This window comes from Ochotona curzoniae, unplaced genomic scaffold (genome assembly GCF_017591425.1).
Source record: "Ochotona curzoniae isolate NIBS_2020 unplaced genomic scaffold, NIBS_Ocur_1.0 scaffold_2476, whole genome shotgun sequence".
NCBI classification, from domain to species: Eukaryota; Metazoa; Chordata; class Mammalia; order Lagomorpha; family Ochotonidae; genus Ochotona; species Ochotona curzoniae.
In genome coordinates, this window is record NW_024467095.1 from 4906705 (window position 1) to 4927443 (window position 20739).

Genomic DNA, 20739 nt, shown 5'->3' on the forward strand with positions numbered 1-20739 from the left:
AACATGTTCCAGCAAAATACACTGGCATTTGAAATTTACACTAAAAATGTCTTTCCCTTATTTTCTTTTCCCAATTCCAAACATTATTAAAGAAATCAACTACATAGTATTCTGTGACCTAGGCCTCTGTCCTTGTCTGATGATGAACACTGGAAAGTAACTGGAGTTAAGAAATAGTTTTATTGTGTAAAGTATAAATACAAGTAATTTTTTAAAAACTTTATTTTAACACCTAATACAATTCCAATTTAAGGATTACTTGCACAAAAAAATAAACACATTTGGTATAAAAATGTATCACTTTAACACCCTTTCCCCTCCCCTGCCACCCTCCCCCCCATGAACTGCATTCTATCTGGATGCAGAAACATAGAACGACTAATGGCACAAATTCATTTGATTCTACAGGAGTTTCTGTTATGTACCCAGGTACTCTAGAGACGCCAGCCCATCCCATGAGCCATGTCCTTCAGCCTGCTGAATTAGTTTCACAACGAAATAAAGCTTCTTAGAAAGGCATTTTAAAAACCATTATCTTAAATTCTTTTTCGGACTTTTTTTTCTTTTGCAATCATTTATACACAGTGTTACATAACAGCTCTGGAGTACAGTACATGCAGCAGAATATACCTGTTAAATATAAAATACTTTTCTTAAAATCTTCATTGCTGGAATTCTCTGAAGTCTAAATTATAGAATGCCCATAACTTTGAGAAAATGGTTGAGGAGTACAAATGTCTGCATATATTGGCCACTGAAATAATCCAAGGCTAACTGGAATAATATTCATAGCACACCAGAAGTGCATAAATAATTTACTTACATTATTAAAATACAACCCATAAAATTCAAGTTCAAGATCATACAGGATTGTCTGTATAAATCCTTTAAGTAGTTGCCTGGAAATGTGTTGTTTCTTCTTTCTCTTTTCTTCCTATATAAAATGTTCAACTGCGGGTTTTTCCCCTCTTCTTGCTTAGAGTGCCCACCTTTATTTGTGCCTGCTGCCTCTTCTCTTCATGGCAGCCGTGCACTGTGGGCAGTACCACTTCCCTTTTGGTGCTTCTGTCAGCCCAACACACCCATAGTGGAACCACTCGATGGGACACTGGAAAGCAAAAGTGCAAACAAAATAGTTTTTAGGACTTTTAAAGAATGGAGATTCCATTAAAAAAAAATGCCCATTAGAGTAAGTGTTCCATTTAATAAGAATTAGATATAAAATGAGAATGTTTTTTATTTAGGGGGTTGTTAGATCATTTAGTTCAACTTTCATTAGCAAGCTTCTCAGACAGCAAAAGGGATACAGGAAAATGATGCATCACTTGCAACTAAAATTCATATGATTTATTTCCCAACTCCAAAAACGAATTAAGGCATCAGAGTAAGCTGTTACCAATGTTCAGGAATCAAAAGATGTGAGATCAATCTTTTATGTAAAACATATACATATTTTAAAGATCTTCTTTAATATTCAGTCTTATTTGACACTGCACAGAGTGGAGTGAGTTGTAACTAAAAACACAAAAGGGTTTCCTTTGTGGGTGTATCTCTCTGTTCCCAAAGGTGTGCAGGAAAAGCACTGCTCTCTGGAACATTCGACAGCCCCGTCTCCTTCCGGGGAGGGGGGCAGCACTCAGGAGAGCACTGCAGGAAATGAGTGCAATCAGAAGATGCTGCTGCTGGTGACAGAACTCTCATTTATCATCTCCACTAAGTGAAAAAGCAGGGAGCTGACAGTGATGCTTTTGAAATGGCTAGACACTGTTTTCCAAAACCACAAATAGCCAAAACCTGACTGCGGGCAGGTGGGTGGAAGGAGGGTGTGCCCTACTTATGTAGGCAGGTGGCTCAAACCATCAGGGGAAAGCATAAATGTGCTCACTTCAAGGCAACCCCCATCAATCTTCAGACTGCTTTCTCTACAAAAATGAAACTCTCTAGGATTCCAGCATTCCTGATAAATAATTCTATCGAATTCAGGGTCCCATTACCCATCTGGACTAAAACCTTAAAACGAAACTGAGCTGGAAGACCGTAAGAGGACAGTGAAAATTACTAGACAAACATTATTCTCACCACGAGTAAGAAACATCTCCCTGACCACAGCTAAACTTCCCAAACAAACAAGCAAGAATTCTTTCCCTTTCCACCTCCTCTATTTTTCGAATCAGAAGTGACCTCGGTGAGCTGACACACTGCACTGATGGGAAGGAAGCAACGCCCCAGCGCCCGTCCCTCCTCACTCCTGTCCCCGCATGGAGCTTCCCACAAGGATGCGCTGCCTGCAAGCTTCCTTTCTGTAATCTGATAACTGAACTGATTCTAGTTCTCTCTCCAGCAATGGAGAAGGAGGACATTCATAATTTCTACACAACCTAACGTTTCTCTTCTAGAAAACAGTGTTCTAGCATGAGCACAATTTACATTAAGTACAAGCCAATTTTCTCTGAGCAAGAGACACAGCAAATGAGAAAAACACTCATGTAACAGCAATTTTCAATCCCAAATAAAAAATGTAATACTTACATCTTGGTTATCACATCCCACCATCTCACCATAAGAGACCTAGTTAAGAGAACATTAAATATTTTATTTCAACCATGTAACAGAATGCTCATGTTTAAATGAATTATATTTTTAAAAATAGTCTATCATAATGTTGTTTACAATTCTGAAAAGAATGAAGATCACTAAAATGATCTATAGATAGTGGTTAAATAAATTATAGAACTTGCTACAAGAGAGAAGTATGAGGCAATTTTGAAAAATGAACTTGAAGAAACATTTTTTTACCCTTAACCTGATTTACTGAAAAATGTGAGGTACCAAAAAGCTTCACACTGTGGTTCCTATTGTTAAATCACGTGTGTGCACATGTACATATATATTATAATAGGAATATGCGTATCCCCTGAAAACAAATATGGAGGCCTAACTCCTAATACGTATTTACAGCCAGGGCCTGTGGAGATGCCAGAGGTTATGGAGGGGGTGTGTAATCTGATAGGGCAGGTGCGCAGGTGCCATTACAAGAAGACATCAAGGCTCACCAACTCTCTCTGGTATGTGAATACATACACAGTGGAAGGCCAATGACCGTAGACCAGGAAGAGAGTCTTCTCCAGGAACCCAATTAGCTGGGGATCCTTGACCTTGCACTTTCCCGGCTCCAGTCAACACAACACACAGGGGCATAGGCAGGGTTCAGCAAAATATTCCATTTCAGGTCCTACTGAATGGCTACAGTCTTAGTATTTTTAGCAAAGTTTTCATTTTAAGAAAGGAGAGAATATAAAAATTAAAGCAAGGGTATTTTAACTGGAGTAAAAAGAGTGCTTAAAAAAAATCAAACGTTTCTGGGACCAGCACCGTTGGTAAAGTTGCCAGCTGAAGTACCAGCTCCCCATATGGGTGCCAGTTTTTATCCTGGTCCCTGCACTTCTGACCCAGCTGCCCGCCAATAACCTGGGAGAGGCAGCATGAGACGACCCAAATGTATGAGTACCTGCAACCCTTAAGAAACCTGCAACATGTTTCTGGCTCCTGGTGTCACTCTAGGCCTTTGCAACTATCTAGGGAGAGAGTCAGAGGATGGAAGTAACTCTAACTTTCAAAAACATGAATAAATCTTAAACAGAAGAAAAGAAACACACCGTCCTAGTTTATTCATCTTAAGTTTCTATAGACACAGAAGTCTCACCTGATTACAAATGCAGTATCGAGGCTCATTTGGGTCATAAGTCCAATCAACCTGGCTATTTGAATCAGACTCTGGCACTACCGTTGTTTGCTGAGAGATTTCTTGGACAACAGTTGATGATGAAGAACATGATGACAGAGAGGAGGAGGAGGAGGAGGAAGAGGACTGTTGGCTTGAAGACTTGTTGTTGTTTCTGAAAAAGTAATACCACCACCATCACCATCATCATCATGAATCACTCATCATCATCTTAAGTTACCTGAGAATATCTGTTGAAAAGGCGGCAGCAAATGACATGGCAAAGTATGAATTAATACCTAACACTAAGCTAACGTCATCTGATTGAAAAGCACTTACTTTGAGTAACAAAAGGTAACACTTTTTATAATGCTTTAGTTTTATTTAGAATTTTCTGTTTTCTAGAGAAAAAAGGTATTCCAAAAAATTCTTTTAAAAATAACTTGAAGTTTTTAAACTAATCTTAAAATTACCACTTACTTTGACTTATATTATAGATAGTAGTTTGAAGAATTAATATTACTATGGATAGCTCACAGATATTCTATATTTTTAATCAGACTAAGTACTATTTATCAAAACATAAAGAATACAAGCAAACAAAATTAGCTAATGAAAATAATTATGATCATCTAGCAGAATGTGAATATTTACCACGAGGACAGGGAAGCACGATTGCTCAAGCTAAAAATGGGCATTAAAATACACACATCTTTAATTTCATGTTCCACATTTGGAAGCCCCACAGGGATGTCCGGCAGACTACACGCCCAGCCAAGGCGGGGCACTTACTTGCTCTTCCGGCCACTGCGCGAGTCAGCTGCCGACGAGCTTGCATTCTGCGTCAGTGTCGTCATAAGCGCTGACGACGATGCGTAGCCAGCTGTCTCCCTGGGCATCGAGAATTCCTTTCCCAGCTGAAAGTCATTATTCTTAAACGCTTCATAACTGGCTTTTAAACTTGATGTTCTCCGTCCCTCTTTCATCTTCAACAGACATACGTAGACAGCATTAATATATGTAAATGATCAGTCTCTACAGGACTCAGCATCATCTTAGTCCATTCAGCATTTACTTTGTGTGTTTACTTTTTTCTCATCATTTGAATTCAAATCACTTTACGAAGATTGCAGGTTAGCTTTTTATACAGGAATTAATTACCAGCAAGGTAACTTCTTAATCTGGAATTGAAACAATCTGTTCACAAGTACACAAGCCTAGGGCAACCCCTGCTAAGGCTATGGAGAAGGCCCTGGACTGACAGAATCAACGAAGAAGGGTCCCAGCACACGCTGTGTCTGCAGTCAAGGCAGGAGCACATGCGGCCTGTGGGATCAATCCGTTCTCACCTCCTATTGCCATCCAGGGAATTTTCATGGATTACTCAATTAACAGAATTCCAGGTGTCATGCAACTACTATTTTAAAATGAAATTCACAATACCACAAAATTACTGCTCATATCCAGTAGTTTCTACAAGGGTCAGTCTTCCAATGAGTGAAACACAATTTAACATTTTGTCCCTAAGACCTTTCACTTACCTGAGCCGTGGCTTGCACTGCCTGAGCAGCTGCCATGGTAATGGCTCCTGCACCAGTCCCTGAAGATAATGAGCCGATGTTATAGGATGCCAGAGGCTGTGAGGGATTCACGGTGAAAGCATTATTGGAGGAGGCTGTGGAATTGTTATTTCGACAACCTGTGTAGAAGTGAAGGCAAAGAAAAAAAAAATGGTTGTATACAACAATTATTGAGTCTAAAATATATTATGTCCCAGCAAAGATAGAGTCGTTACATTTAGATTTTGGATCGCTATTGCAGACTGAGTCAAATGAATAACGAATTATATTTCTCTTTCTTCCTTCTCCCACGTGGATGACACAACCAGCTGTGTGATTCTGGAAGCCTGATTGTCTTCATTTTCATCATCAGTCTAACACACACACACAGAACAACCAACAAACCAAGTCACCTCTTGGAGGGGAGTAAGCGTACCTAGTGTATTTTCCTTAGACGCATCTGACGTAAGAGTGGACAGAAGAGCTTCAGATTTAAACTTCTTTTCAGGAATATGATCTGCTGTCGTATGGTGAGATGTAGGATTATATTTTCTTTCTGAATATAAAAATGCACATTTTAAATTTTAGGAAACCTTGGCACAGCATTACATGTCCACCCACCAGCAAACCAGTAAAGTGTCTCACAAAATTTCAAACTTCAGGGTTTTTTTCAGAAGAGAGCTAAAGCAGAACTTGGTGTCACATGCAAGAGACATCTCAGACACTTTAAAAATTTGCAGCAAAGTACTAAAAACAATCCATCATGCACCGTGACTTCACAAAAACCACGAGGGAATGTTGTTTTCAAAGCGTTATCCAATATTTGGAATAGTTTTCAAAATGATTTTTTCTATCAAATTGATTTGTCATAAAAAAAGGTTCCAATACAATCACTCCCTGTTTCATGAGCCAGCCAACCAATGCTCTCGCCCATGACTGACTGCCCCCGGCACTTGAGATCCATCAAACAGCAGCTCTAGGGCAGAGTCCTGCAGAAGTCCCGGATGGAGGAGCTACAGCCTCCCACAGACGGTGGGCAGCCTGGCTCTCCCCTGCACTCCCTGGGCACTCACACGGCTGAGGCGGGGAGCATGCAGGGAGTACACGCTCTGTGACCACCACATTCTCCCTCTGTGAACTTCAGATCAAGCAGCAGACCTGTTGCCAAACGAAACATGCTTTTCCAAAATGAAAGACATGTCTGACTCTTAACTACAAAGAAATACAATTTTCTCACAAAATTAAAAGGGAGGAATATTAATTTCTCAGTAGTGTTAATAAAAAAAAAAAGAACACATAGGTGCTAAAATGATTTTTTTCAATGACACAATTCAGCCAGGCTAACCCACACTTACTTTCCACGGGAGTGTGTGAATGAGCGTGGTGGTTGTTCACGGGCTGTGAAGGAGTATCTAATTCCAAAGATCCTAGGGCAGAGGCACAGAGACACAGCACGATGACCTGTCAGCACAGAACGTCACCCAGCTCCCAGCAGGGCACTCGCCTATGCAGCAGAGGACTGACCAGCTCTGACGCCTAGCCCAGACATGTCAAAGGGTTAGCCCTGCCAGTGCCTCTCAGAACCTCCTCTCTCTAAACACCGAGAAATACATTTCTCCACATTCATCTTAACCATAATATGGCTCATGGCATGCCAACATCTAATTAGGGAATTTACCACAGTTAGTACCACAGAAATGGATGAACGGACATTGTAACCCCAGAATTGGGAAGATCTAAAAAAACTCAAACTATGTGAACTGTTGAAGAATCTTCACTGGGAGACCCTAAAGCTCTAGATGTCAGGCATTACCGTATGAGAGAAAATCTCTGGTCATTAAAATGGCATGATGCTAAAGACTTGCTAAACTAAGTTAGGGATTTTGCTTCCAAAAAGTGAGAAATAGAATGTCTAACACCATGTGTCAAATACTCCTAACAACATTTTCGGGGTTTGGTTTTGATCCCTTGCGATGAAATTATGGCAGGGCACAGGGTGGAATGCTTTTTGTAACTTGGTCCAATTTAATTTCCCATGTCTGTGTCCTCAGGATGCCTGATGAGCCTTCCTGCAGCACTGAATAGGTGTCACTGGTATTAAAAATAAAGCAGCTATAGAAAACTTCGTTTTGTTCCCCGATACTTCTTAGCCTCAAGACAGGATTCCTCCAGGTCAAAAGTACCACAAGCAAATCAGCTGATTATCTGACGTGCTGGATCTACTTTTGCATCAAAAACTGTAACTACGGAAAGTAAGGTTAATTTCTAACTAGTTTCTCTAGCTGACCAGGGGTTTATAACCTAACACTGTGAAGAAACAAGGCATACAATCTTGCTGCTAAAATGTATCAAGGTGAAAAAAAAAAAAGCTTATGAATGCTTTAATTTCTTATAATATTGATTTGATTCAATGGGTTTCTACTCTGGGCCTGGCACCATACTATCTGATTTTATATATGTCATTTATTCAGGTTGGAAGAAATGCTAAATCCATAAAAGAAGCAGAGTTCATTTCTCCAAATTTGGCAAGTCTCCCGAGTTCAACCCACAGAATGATGGGGGAGAGCTTTTACAGAAGATCAAACTGAGCTTGCAAAGAAATATTCAAATGACTTCTTGTGAATTAGGGAATATTTAGTTAAGACTTCCTTAAAAAAAAAAACAGGCAATTTTGTGCAACCAATTCCAATCTTTCTTGGTACACAAAGCCGAGGCAGTTGAGAAAAATGAATTACTTTCCTTCAAATGGAGGCAGGGGGTGGTCACCGCATTTCAATGAGAAATGGGTCATTTGTTTCTCCATGGTTACAGTCTTTACATCTTTGTTCTTACCACTTCTTAGTACATGTGGATCTTTAAAACGAAAGGACTGAGTAAGTTCCTGGCACAGTGAGCAGATGACATCCTGTGTAACCTCGGGTTCCGTGACCCACACGGTCGCCACTGTGACGGGACACGCCGTGGGACCCAGACCACACCGTCCACGGGAGGCCAGCCTTGGGATCGCTTCTGTGGGACCAGCGCCTTCGCAGGGATTTGCACATGGACTGTCCGATATGGAGGGAAAACTGTAAATTTTACTTACGCCTCTCTAATATTTCTGTAATTCCAGCATTATCAGCTTCCAGCTCCATTTTAAACTTAGCCAGTTCCTGATCCAGCTTTCTCAAGTGTCGATCTACCTGTTTCAAAGAAGATCAAAGATAACCACCAAAATTTGGGACACTGTTAAAGTGTCAGTTTAATGAGGAAACCTGAATCTTCGCTGTGTTTGTAGTGCATTGGCTTAGTATCCTGGAGTGTGAGTCAACACCTGTGCCACAGGGATTTCATCTGCCAAATGGAGGTGCTGGGCTAAGTAACTTTCCCTATCTCCATTCATAAATCGCAAATTTTAAGAAACGCCCATTTCAGTGTGTTAGAAAACGTCCTAGCTTTCTTTTCAGAAGCAGGGATATGGAAAGTACAGCAACGCTGAGGTTGGGGATTTGAGTGTGGAAGGAGGGGCTTGGGGGTTGGTAACTTTTCCAAACACTCAGCCTACTCTCCTCCCATCTCTTTCTTTTTTTAAAATGTATTTTTTATCTTGAATTATGTGGTACAATTTCGTGCAGGCTGGGATTCCCCCCAAACTCCCACCCCTAGACAGATTTTCCCCCTGTTACTACAAAGGTGTAGTCCTTCATAAGGAATCATAATTCTATCAGTCTCTTATGTACCCTGACATTGTTGGTACAGACACTGTCAGCCAGTCCAGCATCCCGTTGTCTGCACATGTCCAACAGTTCTAAGACCATCCACACTGCCACACAACAGCTGTGACTCAGGACGGGAGAACCCTGTCCTCAGAGTTCCCTTTGCATGCGTTTCTCTAGGGCGGGGGAGTGGACTGTGATGCTTATAAACATTTATGTAAAGGGCTAAGGCAAAAGGAGTCTGAAGCCAGAAAATCCATTTCCCAAACAGCTTGGTCAGATGGTCTTTACTTGCAATCCCACTAGCGAAGGAGGGAACATTTTATCCCCTCCTTTACCTATCAATCTTCAAATTTCAAAAATTATGGTATTTCCAACTAGCAACAATGCCTTAATGTACTTCTAACATTATCAAATAGTTTAATATTTCTCTGAACTACTTTGAAACAAGCATATTCTTTGAGAACTGTTCAGGTACAATGTTGACGTCTCTCTTCAAGGTCTATTAGGAAACCAGGTCACTGTTAGGTAGGAACACTTCCCTTACAAACATCCAACTAATACAGCAGCGAGGGCAGAAATTTAAATGACTGAATGAAATGAAGTGTGCATCTAACATGAGCAAGAAAGGGATAAAAGCAGTTAAAAAAAAAAAAACCAGCAAGGTCCACATGTTAGCTGCTCCAACAGAGGCCAGGGAGTGCTCTTGGTGTAAGCCACGTACGGCGTTCTCACCCTCACCTTCCTGGTAGGTTACAGGCTACTGTCTCCATTGTACAAGTGAAGAAACCAAGGCTCGGCGGGCTAAGCAACACGTTCAGAGTCTCACAGCTAATAACACAAACGAGAGAGAACTTTGATCTATTTCTAAAAAGCGAGGCTTCGCCATTTATGCCTAAGACTGCGTTCTAAACCTGCCTGGGGCAATCAACTGCTTTTTATCTCAAAATGGTACTAATTCACGTTGAAAAACTAGAAATATTGCCCTATTATTTACATATTTTATATCCTAATAGCAGCCATTGGGGCTCATGGTGTGTGATCTATTAAAAAATCTTCATCCTAGTCATCCCTCCATCTTCACAGACAAGTTGCATTCCAGAACTTGGCAGGAGTTGGCACTCACACTAAGAGCCCCACAGGCTCATGCACTATAGGGTACTTGCTCCTATTCAAAGAACCTGCAGGTCAAGCATCCTTTAAAAGAACCTTCCTTTTGATAATAAAATGTGAACACAGACCTTGGTGATTTAAGAATAGCTCCGTCACTGTCAAAATTTAATCTCAAGGGAAATCAGAAATAAAGGCCCCAAAGTTCCAAGGCGGTTGAGGCAGTGAAGTTACCCCCCTCACATCTCCTACCAACAATCGGACTGCGAGTTCACCTGGCACTACTGCAACCGGAGGAAAACAAAGCAAGGAGACAATCCCAGGAACTAGAACTTGCCTGATAAATCAAGATCTAGTTCAAATTTTTAACATTTATTACTTTCACTCTATGTGACATTTTAAATGTTTAAATAAAGATACAGGCTTGATGCAACAAATAGGCAGCAGTTCAAAACTCAATAGAAGAAGCACATAATGGAAAAACACACGATGGTAAACACAGGGAAGGTAGAATACGTCAGGCGGTAAAGCAAGGACTGTGTTCAAACAGAAAGGACAACAATAATACTAAAGGTACAGAGACAGAAAGACAATCTGTTCAGAGGGGACATGTCATATGAACTGTGACACACCAGTACGGCACAGAGAGAAGGGAATTAGAGATCATGGGTGAGATGAAGACCAGTTTTTCACACACCACATCTATCACCCTAATTCAGTCAACTCTGCATGTAAAATTTTTTTCATTTTATGAACCATATTACTCGTGAGAAAGCAGACCATCCTAGGGAGCTGAGCACTGCTGGAGATCGCTGAACCACGTGAGCATCAACTAATACCCCAGGTTCCACGAGAGTACCCAGATCACTGTATTAGGTACTGCCAGCCAATCCCCGAAACGCACACCTGGCTGAGGGACTGTCCCAAGACAAAGGATCCTCATTCGAGAATGAAGCCATTTTAACCTGATGGTTTTTCCTTGTTTTGAGTCAAACTTAAAAAAAAAACCAAATCTACTAAATAAATTTTGAGTTCACTGGCCCCTCAATCCACAAATATCCTGATTTACTCACGTTCAGCAGCGTGCTTTCTTCCTGGAAAAAATGAATCAGTCCAAGGCTGATTACGACGTATGTAGAGTCAGCACACACCGAGTTCACAACAGGGAAAAACAACTACTGTGACAGGGGAACCATTTGCAAAACAACTACCCCAAACAAACTACAACAGCAAAAAACCTCCGTGAATGGAGCCGGTGGACACTGGGAGTGCGACGTGATCCTCAGCTCGGCGGAATCGGCAGCATGTCAGAGCTATCCAGACCACGTGGGCAGAGCCCTGGGAATACGTACACAGTGAAACTCTGGACTGATGGAGGTGGCGCTTCCTCATCCCGGGTACTGGGACGAGTGGAAAGTCATGAGTGGTTTTCCCCTTGTTTCTCCCCTTGCCCCAGAAACAAGAAGAAGAAATGGCAAATTTGAAAGCAATGAATTCACCTGATTTTCCCTAAACATCGATCCTTCCCACCCTGATCCACCATGTAATCATTATAAAAAACAAAATTTGTACTAACAGAAAAAAGAACTCAGGAATAAAACAGTGAAGAATTCTTAGGCAAGGAGACAGCAAGCTTCCCTGTGTGTAAGGTGGAACTTATGAAAGCCACCATGGCTACTCAGATGAGAGACGAAGGGTACTGGTGGGCTGGGTCCCCAGGAAACGACACGACGAGATTTGTCTACAGTGAGTGCCACGCTCCTCATGACTGGGTGTGGGTGCTAGGGCCTCTACATCTGTAAGCACATGAACCACACACTTTTGATAGGTACACCTTACTGTTTCTTACCACATTTTATTTTATTTTAGAAAGTACTTAGAATACAGTAAGTGGAAGCAGCTGAGAGGAAGGGGCAGTCAGAGGGCCCTCTCACGGCAGGGTGACGCCTCCAATGAGGCAGTCAAGGAAAGGGCAGTCCCACACAGTGCTCAGTATCCACATCCAAACTCTGCAGATACAGAGTTCTAACTTGGAACACAGCGAGCCTGGGAGCCTGGCAGTCCTTGGGACAGGACGAGGCGATGGAGGAGCACCTGCCATCTTGGGGGGTATGTGCAGTGAGGATGAAATCAGCATTTGCCAGACAATTCACCGCATGGCAAGCCATCGTCCTGTGCCTCTGGATCTGGGGAGATGAGGTGACAGAACGACCTTGACTTGAGAACTACTTGAAGAATGAAAGACATTGTAAAGCACGGGCAGAACCCTGAGGAAGACCACCACCAGACGCCATGTTCGAGGAGAATGAGAAAGGCTACAATGGTGGAAGGAATGCAGGTGGTCAGACAGAAATATAAAAGAAAGAATGTCAAGGAAAAACAAACAGTAAACACCCCGACATTTCCCACCAGAATTAGTGAAATGGGCTGGAGAGTGCCTGGTGGACTTAGCAATGAACTTACAGACTAAATAGATTGCAGACGGCTGTGGACATCGGAACAAGTGCCACATCAAGGAGCACACGCAAATTGCAGACAGACAACGCTAACCACTGCAGAGCCGTGAGAGCACGGCAGGACCTGCACTCGCTTCCTTGTCTGGATTCTTCAGGGATGAGCGAGGCCTGCGCGTGTTTAAGTGCTGAGATAGGAAAGCAGTGGAAACAAGAGGCTGAAGATCAACAGGAAGGCACAAGCCACGAGGCGGAATCACAGAGGGAGTAGGAGAATAGCAACAAGAGTGAGGATAGAATAAGAAGAAGGAGGAATATCACATTCTCTTAGATAGGAGGTGAGAGGGCAGGCCTATACACACACAAGAGCTTTGCAAACCTGGTAAGCAGGAGATAGCTCACGAAGCCTTTCCCCAGCCCCGACACTGGCGAACTAAACTACAATCTCAATGATTGGGGCGAGGATGTTTAAGTGGTGACTACATATAGCTTTGGAACGGATAAAAGGAGCAATAAAGATAGTGACCAAGCTCAGATACCAGGGCTAACAAACAGCAAATGTCTTCATGAAAGCCACACACTTCTAATGGTACCAACTGCAACGGGACCGACTAGATCACGCTGTGCCAACTACCTGTGATGACTGGAGTTCTTAGAATAAGTAAAAACATTCAAAAAGAGATAGCCGCGTGGAAGGCACTGCTGAGAAAAGAAACCCAAGAGCTCAACCGGGGTCCTGCCTGGACAGGAAAGGGTTAATAATGAAGTAGTGAGAAATGAAGTGGATATGCAGCAGGTGCGTCAGTGCTGCAGCGACTCCACGTGATGTTCAGGCCCAGTCGGCAACAACTGAAGCAGGTTTATCTGTGCCCAAGTCAGAAAAGTGCATGACTGGGCCTGGCGCGGCAGCCTAGCGGCTAAAGTCCTTGCAGTATCAAAGAAGAGGGATCAGTGTACTAAAGTTACAACAGGCACCTGGAACAGAAGTATGCACAAAGAGGGGTGGGGGCAAAGTAAGAGAAAGCGGGACGGCAGAAGGAAGGAGAGAAAGGAGAAAAACCCTTCAGCTTGGCCCATGTGAAAGAGAAGCAGTGGCTTATCGATCCACGAGCGGCACTAAGTCCCCACACAGAGGGCCTGCCACGACAAGGTCATCAAAGATGAATCAATCACACACACACACTAGCACACGCAAGTCCACATCAATGCCACTGTACCAAGATAAGGAAACTGTGGCGTGGAGCAAGCAAGTTCTTCTCAGTGCTTACTGTCAGCAAACATGTCCATGTGCACCCGCCGTGGCCACGATGCTTGGCCGACTCGGCCATCGGCCTGGGTTATCTCACTCCCTAGCCTCCTCAAAGCACTAAGTCATCGTGTTTCCCCTTTTTACACCATTACCCGAGGAAAATGCATTCTCCTCAATACAGCCACGTGGCCAGGCTCCTGAATCTCTGAATAAAATTCCGTGCAAAACTTATCTCACACTTATTTTTAAAGATATTGACAAATAACCACGTGACAGTCTCCTGTTTCCCGGAAGCCATCCTACTGCACAGCGTTCCTCTCCCCGGTGACCCTGGGCTGCTCGGGCACCTCTCGACCCTGCAGCGTGTCTTCAGAACTAGTCAGATTCCAGCACACCAGAAACTTTTCCTCTTTGCTCCCCCATTCCTCCATTAGACCAAGGCAAAACTCCACTACATCAGGCACCCAGCAGACGGACAGCAAGCTTCATAAGTACCACAGCAACACACACACGTTTCAAAGCTTCTATCCATGTTACATGTATGTATTTGTAAATACTGGAAGTATCATTGGTAAAGGTGTGAAGTACAGTGAAAGAAAGTATTAAGACATAGAATCAAAGAGCTGTATGAATGTCTCTAAAGATCAAAACAGTCATTAAATCTGAGGAAGAATGTTCCAACAACAGTCCTTGAAATCTCATGCAAATGACTTTTTCTATGTTCATGGACATGAATCAAGATAAACAATTAAGATTTATTGTGGGTTTTTAATTCCACAATAAATCAAGTTAGAGCCTATTCTTTCTTTCTCTAGCCAGTGTCTTTGATGACATTTTTCAGAATAATCATATAGGCAAAAGAGCCTACATTATTAGTTACTGACAAATCTTCACTATACAAAAACAATCTTCCTGACTCTGCATGACGATCTTTCACAGTTTAGTGAAGCGTTTATAACGCAAACCACCCTAGGCATTTACCTCTCCCGCGCCTCTTATCCTTCAGTGCCGTATTATTTACACCTATTTATTCAATTATAAAACTATACTAGAAAAAAAATCACAAAAATGAGATGAAATTTAAACAAAGTAAACCAAAAGCATTTTTTTTTGCTTTAATCAAATATGAATATTTTCTTAAATAAGTACTTTAGGAGATGCGTCCCAAAGAAAACCATAGTTCTAGCAATTTGAAAAATACTGCAGATTCTGCCTTCTAAGTATTGTCAAGTGTTCAGAAGTCTGGCTGGTAGCACCAACTTAAACACCTAGCGTTGTGCAGGCATTTCGGCCAGCGGACCTCGTTGGGCGCCGTCAGCTCATACTGCCTAGGTAGCACTCACTCCAATGATTTTCCTTTCTTATTTTAATCCACCAAGAATTCCTGTCAGCACAGTGTCCAAATGCGTATTTCATCACCAAAATATACAAAGTGAAGAAATACACAAAGTCAAATTAAAAACAATACCTGAAAAAGACAAGATTAATAAAATCAAGGCCATTTCTTTAAAAAGAAAATCTCACTTTAACTATCCTCTTCGGGCACTGCAGACTTAGCTAAAGAAAAAAACATGGTAAACCTGTCTGCTTCCTCCTTAACACTACAGAATCTCTACCAAAAACCCACAAGGACATTTAAAAAACATCAGCTTTCAAATGAAACGAGATCTAAGCAGCAATCCTTTTAGTCTGTCCTTTGCATTGCATTTAAGCCAACACAATTTCAAACATAACCCACAGTGCACGCACTTACAGCGCCGCGTATACGACAGCTTGATAATTAATGGCATACGAAGTGGTAACTTTACTTACCAAGTCATATATCTGGTTTGCCAACTGCACCTTCTCGTCTGCATCTTCCAAAGCCTTATAGTAGTCCTAAACAAAAACATTCCCAAGAACGGGTGAGCTAGAGGGACACACATCCAGGCCATCAAACTGCGTTTCCCCGGTCATACCTGTCACTGCTATTAGTCATTCTACCTCAGCAACGGAACCCACTGCAGGGGCAAGGTAGGGAAGCACCAGAAACTCGGGAAAATATACAAGAATTAAAGGAAGAAGCTCAGAATTCCTAGGAAAAACGCAAATAAAACTAAACACTACTCCAAACCTACCCTCCGTACTAGCAAAAGCTATGTGAGCTAATAGATTTAAAATAATATTTAAAAGAAAAAATATTGTGAATCTTATCTATAAAGAACACTGACGCTCCATTTGAAAAACGTGGTGGTAAAATCATAGCTACCGAGTGGATTTCCATCTGCGCGCTGTACTTTCCTGTTACTCCCACATTCAACTGAGGACAGTTTTACAAGTCAACCTCAGCATAAAGCAAAATTTTTTTATTTAAAAAAAAAAAAAAGCAGCTCTCTCCATGGAGTAATAGACTTTCCAGGATAAATACAAATTGCACTCCACCAAAAGCACAGAAGGTTAAAGGGACGAGCAATGACACTGGAACGCCTGGATGTGACATCTCTACTCACGCACCAAGGCCCCTGGGTAACTTGCAAGATGAGACCGTTATAGATTCTGAGCTTTTTTTTTTTAATTCTTTTTTCCCTAACAGTAATAGTCTTTTTCCCTCCATGTAGTAGAATAAATACCACAACTATTCAATTTCTATTTTCTGAACTTCTCTCTTAGCTGATCTCTGACTTCTCCAAGGGTTAAGCGCAGGGAGCTATTGCTCGGCGATGACAAGGTCTGACCAGGGTTGAACAGCTAAGTGGCAGAGTCATAACCAAGCCCAACTCTTCCAAACTGTTCTGCTTCCTGCAGGAACTGGATTATGCTTCGAAAGTTGCTCCTTTGAGGGTAAGCATGCGCATCCTTTCAGAGCACTGAACACATTACAGAACTAAGAAGAACTCGGTGAATTCTGTAGAGATCCATTCTTAAATTCAGCGCTTTCAACTGAAAGCCTTGTTTAGGATCTTTCCAGCTACTCAGATTCTGTGAGTCTACCAACCAGGCAGCTAGCAATATACGCCATACGATTCAGGGTCTACTGACTTCAACCCGAGAGTATAGCCAAAACAGGGATACAGCACAGCACATCGAAAGGTGAGGCAGATATAATCACACGTAACTAGAATACCACAAAGGAAAAAAAGAACTTGTTAACTGATTCTCCAACAGGACAGAGAAACCCAAGAGAGAACTGTTTTCTAACTGCTGGCCACTGACAAACGACCAACGTCTCAGAGGGTCAGGTCTCACGGGCGTCTGCCATGCAGAAGCCAGAGCGTTGCACATACTTTCTTGATGCACGCCATCTGCTCCTCTCTCCATTCTGGCTTGTTTTTCTTTGCATTCATGAAGAATTCACTCACTCTCTGTTCTAGTTGGTCCATTGCATCTACAACGTAATAAAAACATTTCGTGTTTAGAAAATTAAATTCATACCACAAATCAACGTGCTTTTGTCCAGGGGTGGGTCAAATCTAATAATAAAGTGTTATACCTGACCAATAACCTGAGTATGCTGCACTTCAGTTATATAAATACACTATGTTTTGATGAACAACATCTGAAAAAGTTACACTTTTCCCTACTTGTAACTGCTGTTGCTTTTACAAAAAAATTAAGAAGTTTCCAATAATGAACAAAGCAGATTGGAGCTTAACTGCAGTTCCTGAGCAGGGGAGTCAACAGCTCAGGGTATTTAAGCACAGTCCCTCACTGCGCCACAATCCGAACCCACAGTGGCGAGATGTCCCCGTGGGCTTTGCAGCCTCAGTCGTCCCAGCGAGTCAATCACAACTGGGCACAGTGAGCACAGTCGCTGAGCATTGCAAACACCAGATTCTTTATTCGAGGCAAGTTCTTCCAGAAGTCTGTGCCAAGAGTAACAGAGGTAAGAAGGAAAACCGAAGCGGTTCCAGTGTGAATTAACTTTTCCTGTTTACGCATCCCTGACTTGTCCGACACGTGGGTCACTTTGTTAGTTCACAACACCTACGGCCTTTAGGGAATTCTAGGTATTGTTTAGCAAATGCTACTTTTTTTTTTTTAATTTGCAGTTTGTATAAATTCGAATTAAGGAAATTAAAAAATTTGTAATAATGAAACCTTTAAGATGACAGCTTCCCTTTATTTAGTCTCTACCATGTATCAGATACCATACGTTACAATTTACCTGTATTATTTTTTCATTTCTTCATATAGGACGTGGCCCGCCAGTCTAGTGGCTAAATCTTTGCCTTGCATGGACTGGGATCCCAGATGGGCACCAGTTCATGCTTCCTTCCAATCCAGCTCCCTGCCTGTGGCCTGGGAAAGCACCCGAGGATGGCTCAAAGCCTTGGGACCCTGCGTCTGCATCACTGCGGTCAAGGCCAATGAGTCAATTACTAATGCTATAAACCCAGGTATTCTGATAGCTGGCTGTGCTTCAGTCCTATGCAGAACACTTCAACACACCCTTCACATCTCCACTACACGAAGTTAAAATGGATGTATCGAGCCAGCTGGACAATCCTGCTTAGGATTCAGATCTCAACACTACAATTTACTGAACCACTGCCGTGCTGCCTAAAACAGGTGAGGTGCTGAGAAAAGCACATTCGCCGACAGAAGGGACAGAGGAGCCGGTGTGTGGTCGGGAGGCAGGTGCACGTGGAGGAAAGAAAAAAATTCTCAGCTACCTCAAGCGGTCCATGAGCCGCCTATTACTTTCCAGGCTCCACAAAAGGGCAAAACTTTGAGAAAAAGTCACCAGACTACCCAGAAATCACTACAGGAACGAGCAGGCCCACTGGCAAAATAGTCTGGTGACAGCGGACAAGCCTGACAGTAACACCTCATCCGCCTTCCCTGCTCAGTGCGCCTGGAAAAGAGCACGCCAACTTCATCCTTCATGGCGTGAGCACACGGAGGTTTACCAGGGCCTCTCAAAGACGCATTCAGCAATCCCCGCACATTCCTGAATCAACTTTAGAAATGCATACTGCAATCTGAGTCCAACGCATAAAGCCTCTGGTCAAAGCAGTGTCGACGCCCAGGCGATTTGCACGAAAGCACGTGAAGTACCCACCCCCCTAGCGGGGCCAGTTCTGCGAGCTGCAACAGGCTCTTTTTGCAAAAAAAAAAAAAAGTTTAAAAAAGCACAGAAAAATAAAAGAGAGCGAGCGAGCTAGTGTGGGGAGGCTGGGGGGGCTCCGGCTGACCTCCCTCCGTGCCCGCCCAGGAACCGCGCCCACTTACTCTGCACCTGCAGGTCCATCTCGCGCATCTCCGTGAAGCGGTCCCGCAGGTCCATCGGCAGCTGCTCGATCACTGTCAAACACGCGTGCGTCAGCGGGGCGGGGCCTGCCGCGCTGACGTCAGCGCGCGTGCGTGCGTGCGTCGGGGGGGTCGGGGCGGCGGGCGCCCCACAACGAGGCTGCCAGTTACCGTGAGGGAGAAACGGCCCCCGCCTCCCCCTCCCGGCCGCCATCCCGCCCGCCCGGCCACTCGCGCTGCGCCCGGCCGCCGCCGCCACGGCCGAGCCCCGCCGGCGCCGCGCACTCACTTTCCAGGTAGTCCTCTAGGTACAACATCGCGGCCCTGAGAGCTGGGGGAGCGAAGGGATCCAGCGGTTTGTTTGTGTCACTCGCTGTCGCCGGAGTTTTGTCCCTTCCAATATGGCGCCTCCGCTAGCAGCACCCGCTCGACTCCGGCGGACGGGGAAAAAAAAAAAACAATAAAAAAAAAAAAAACCACTTTGGGCGCCTGACGGCGCTTGCCTCATTGCCGCCCGGAGCTGTCATTGGTCGACGGCAGCAGTGACGTAGGCCGGTCGGCGCCCGCCCCAGAGCGCTTATGGGAAGTGTGGTTCGTCCGGCGTCCCCAAGAGGGGGTGGCCGCGTGGCGGGTTCTCGGCTGCAAAACTACCAAGACCAAGTGCTCTTGCGCACTGTGCGCGAAGGAATCCGAAATGCGGTGCCTCTGTTTATTTGTTGGTGCTGCCACAAAGGATGACGGGAATTGTATGCGCCCGCAGTCCCACGGCTGGGAACAACTTTTCACCTGTTCTCGGCGGAGGTTCCACGCTCGGCGTCTGTGAGTCATGGATGTCGAGTAGTGCCGGGGCACGTTAGAGATTCCAGACGCTGGAATGATTGCCCAAGTTCGGGCAGTTCCAGTGGCTGCAAACGGATGTCGGTGCTGAAAGTTACCTTCAACGTTCACACCTAGGTTATAAACGTGGGTTGGGGTCGGGGAGGAGCCACGGCTTGGCTTCGTGCAGCCTTGAAATAGTTGATAGAAACTAAGACGGGTACGTGCGCTGCCCAGATGAAAAGATGCGCCAGCAGTCCTCCTTACCAGTATGTTCGTATAGTCGCGCCGTGGAATTACTGTATGTTTACGGCTTGTACCGGCTACAGTGAGTGAGGTGTAAGTAACGGACGGAGCCGTACTGTCCGGTGAGCTGAAGTAGCAAGAACAGAGTGTGTTGAGTAAGTAGCACGTGTTAGATGCCCTGGGCTTTGTCTCTTTCCCTGCTGCTTGATTTCCCTTGGCACATGTTGACCAGTGAGATGTTTAAGTTTGTATTGCTCAGTTTGTCTCATATGCCGTATGTATGTATACATGTATATATGCTATATGTATATGCTGTATGCATACTATATATGTGTATATATAGAGTACATAAATATTAGAAGTTGTTTTCCACCCTTCTTAACTGTCAGGGAAGATTGCCTTCAGTTCCTCATTCAGAGCTTCACTCTGGCTTTGAAATTGCGTTTGTATTCTCCATAGCGTGCGCCTCCCCTCAGGATTTTCTTGGAAACCTTGTCTGAGAATGGAAGGGGATTCCTGAATCAATCAGTCAATCAATCAGCTGTGGCGTCGTGGAACGGCTCCGGGGAATTCTCAATGATTATCGCTTCGGTGTTGTTGTTTCCCATTTTCTGCAAGTTTCCCTTCGAACATCTCTGAAACTCATTTATCCTTCACTTTC

General features: G+C 43.6%; 1 protein-coding gene across 4 annotated transcripts; it reads right to left on the bottom strand.

The window, feature by feature from the left end:
• Positions 1 to 204: 204 nt before the first annotated feature.
• ING3 (inhibitor of growth family member 3) lies at positions 205 to 19474 on the bottom strand. Of its 4 annotated transcripts, none has more exons than XM_041002030.1 (12): positions 19306 to 19474; positions 18999 to 19070; positions 17051 to 17151; positions 15600 to 15665; positions 8366 to 8462; positions 6636 to 6707; positions 5717 to 5836; positions 5263 to 5420; positions 4514 to 4707; positions 3704 to 3896; positions 2530 to 2568; positions 205 to 1108 (listed from the first exon to the last, which is right to left on the bottom strand). In XM_041002030.1, the coding sequence occupies exons 1-12, from the start codon at positions 19331 to 19333 to the stop codon at positions 992 to 994; spliced, it is 1257 nt and encodes a 418-aa protein (XP_040857964.1). In that variant the 5' UTR covers positions 19334 to 19474; the 3' UTR covers positions 205 to 991. The 4 variants fall into 4 exon arrangements, with proteins under 4 accessions (XP_040857964.1, XP_040857965.1, XP_040857963.1 ...); XM_041002031.1 differs by having other exon boundaries at positions 5717 to 5800; positions 19306 to 19466; XM_041002029.1 differs by lacking the exon at positions 19306 to 19474 and having other exon boundaries at positions 18999 to 19243.
• Between the last annotated feature and the right edge of the window lie 1265 nt (positions 19475 to 20739).

Coding starts and splice junctions, on each gene's coding strand:
- ING3 (XM_041002029.1), bottom strand. CDS start 19,230: ATGGCGGCCGGGAGGGGGAGGCGGGGGCCGTTTCTCCCTCACGGTAAC. Junction 8,463..15,599: donor CAAACCAGATATATGACTTG/GTAAGTAAAGTT, acceptor TCTTTGAAACAG/GTAGATCGACACTTGAGAAA. Junction 3,897..4,513: donor CGCAGTGGCCGGAAGAGCAA/GTAAGTGCCCCG, acceptor TTACTTTTTCAG/AAACAACAACAAGTCTTCAA.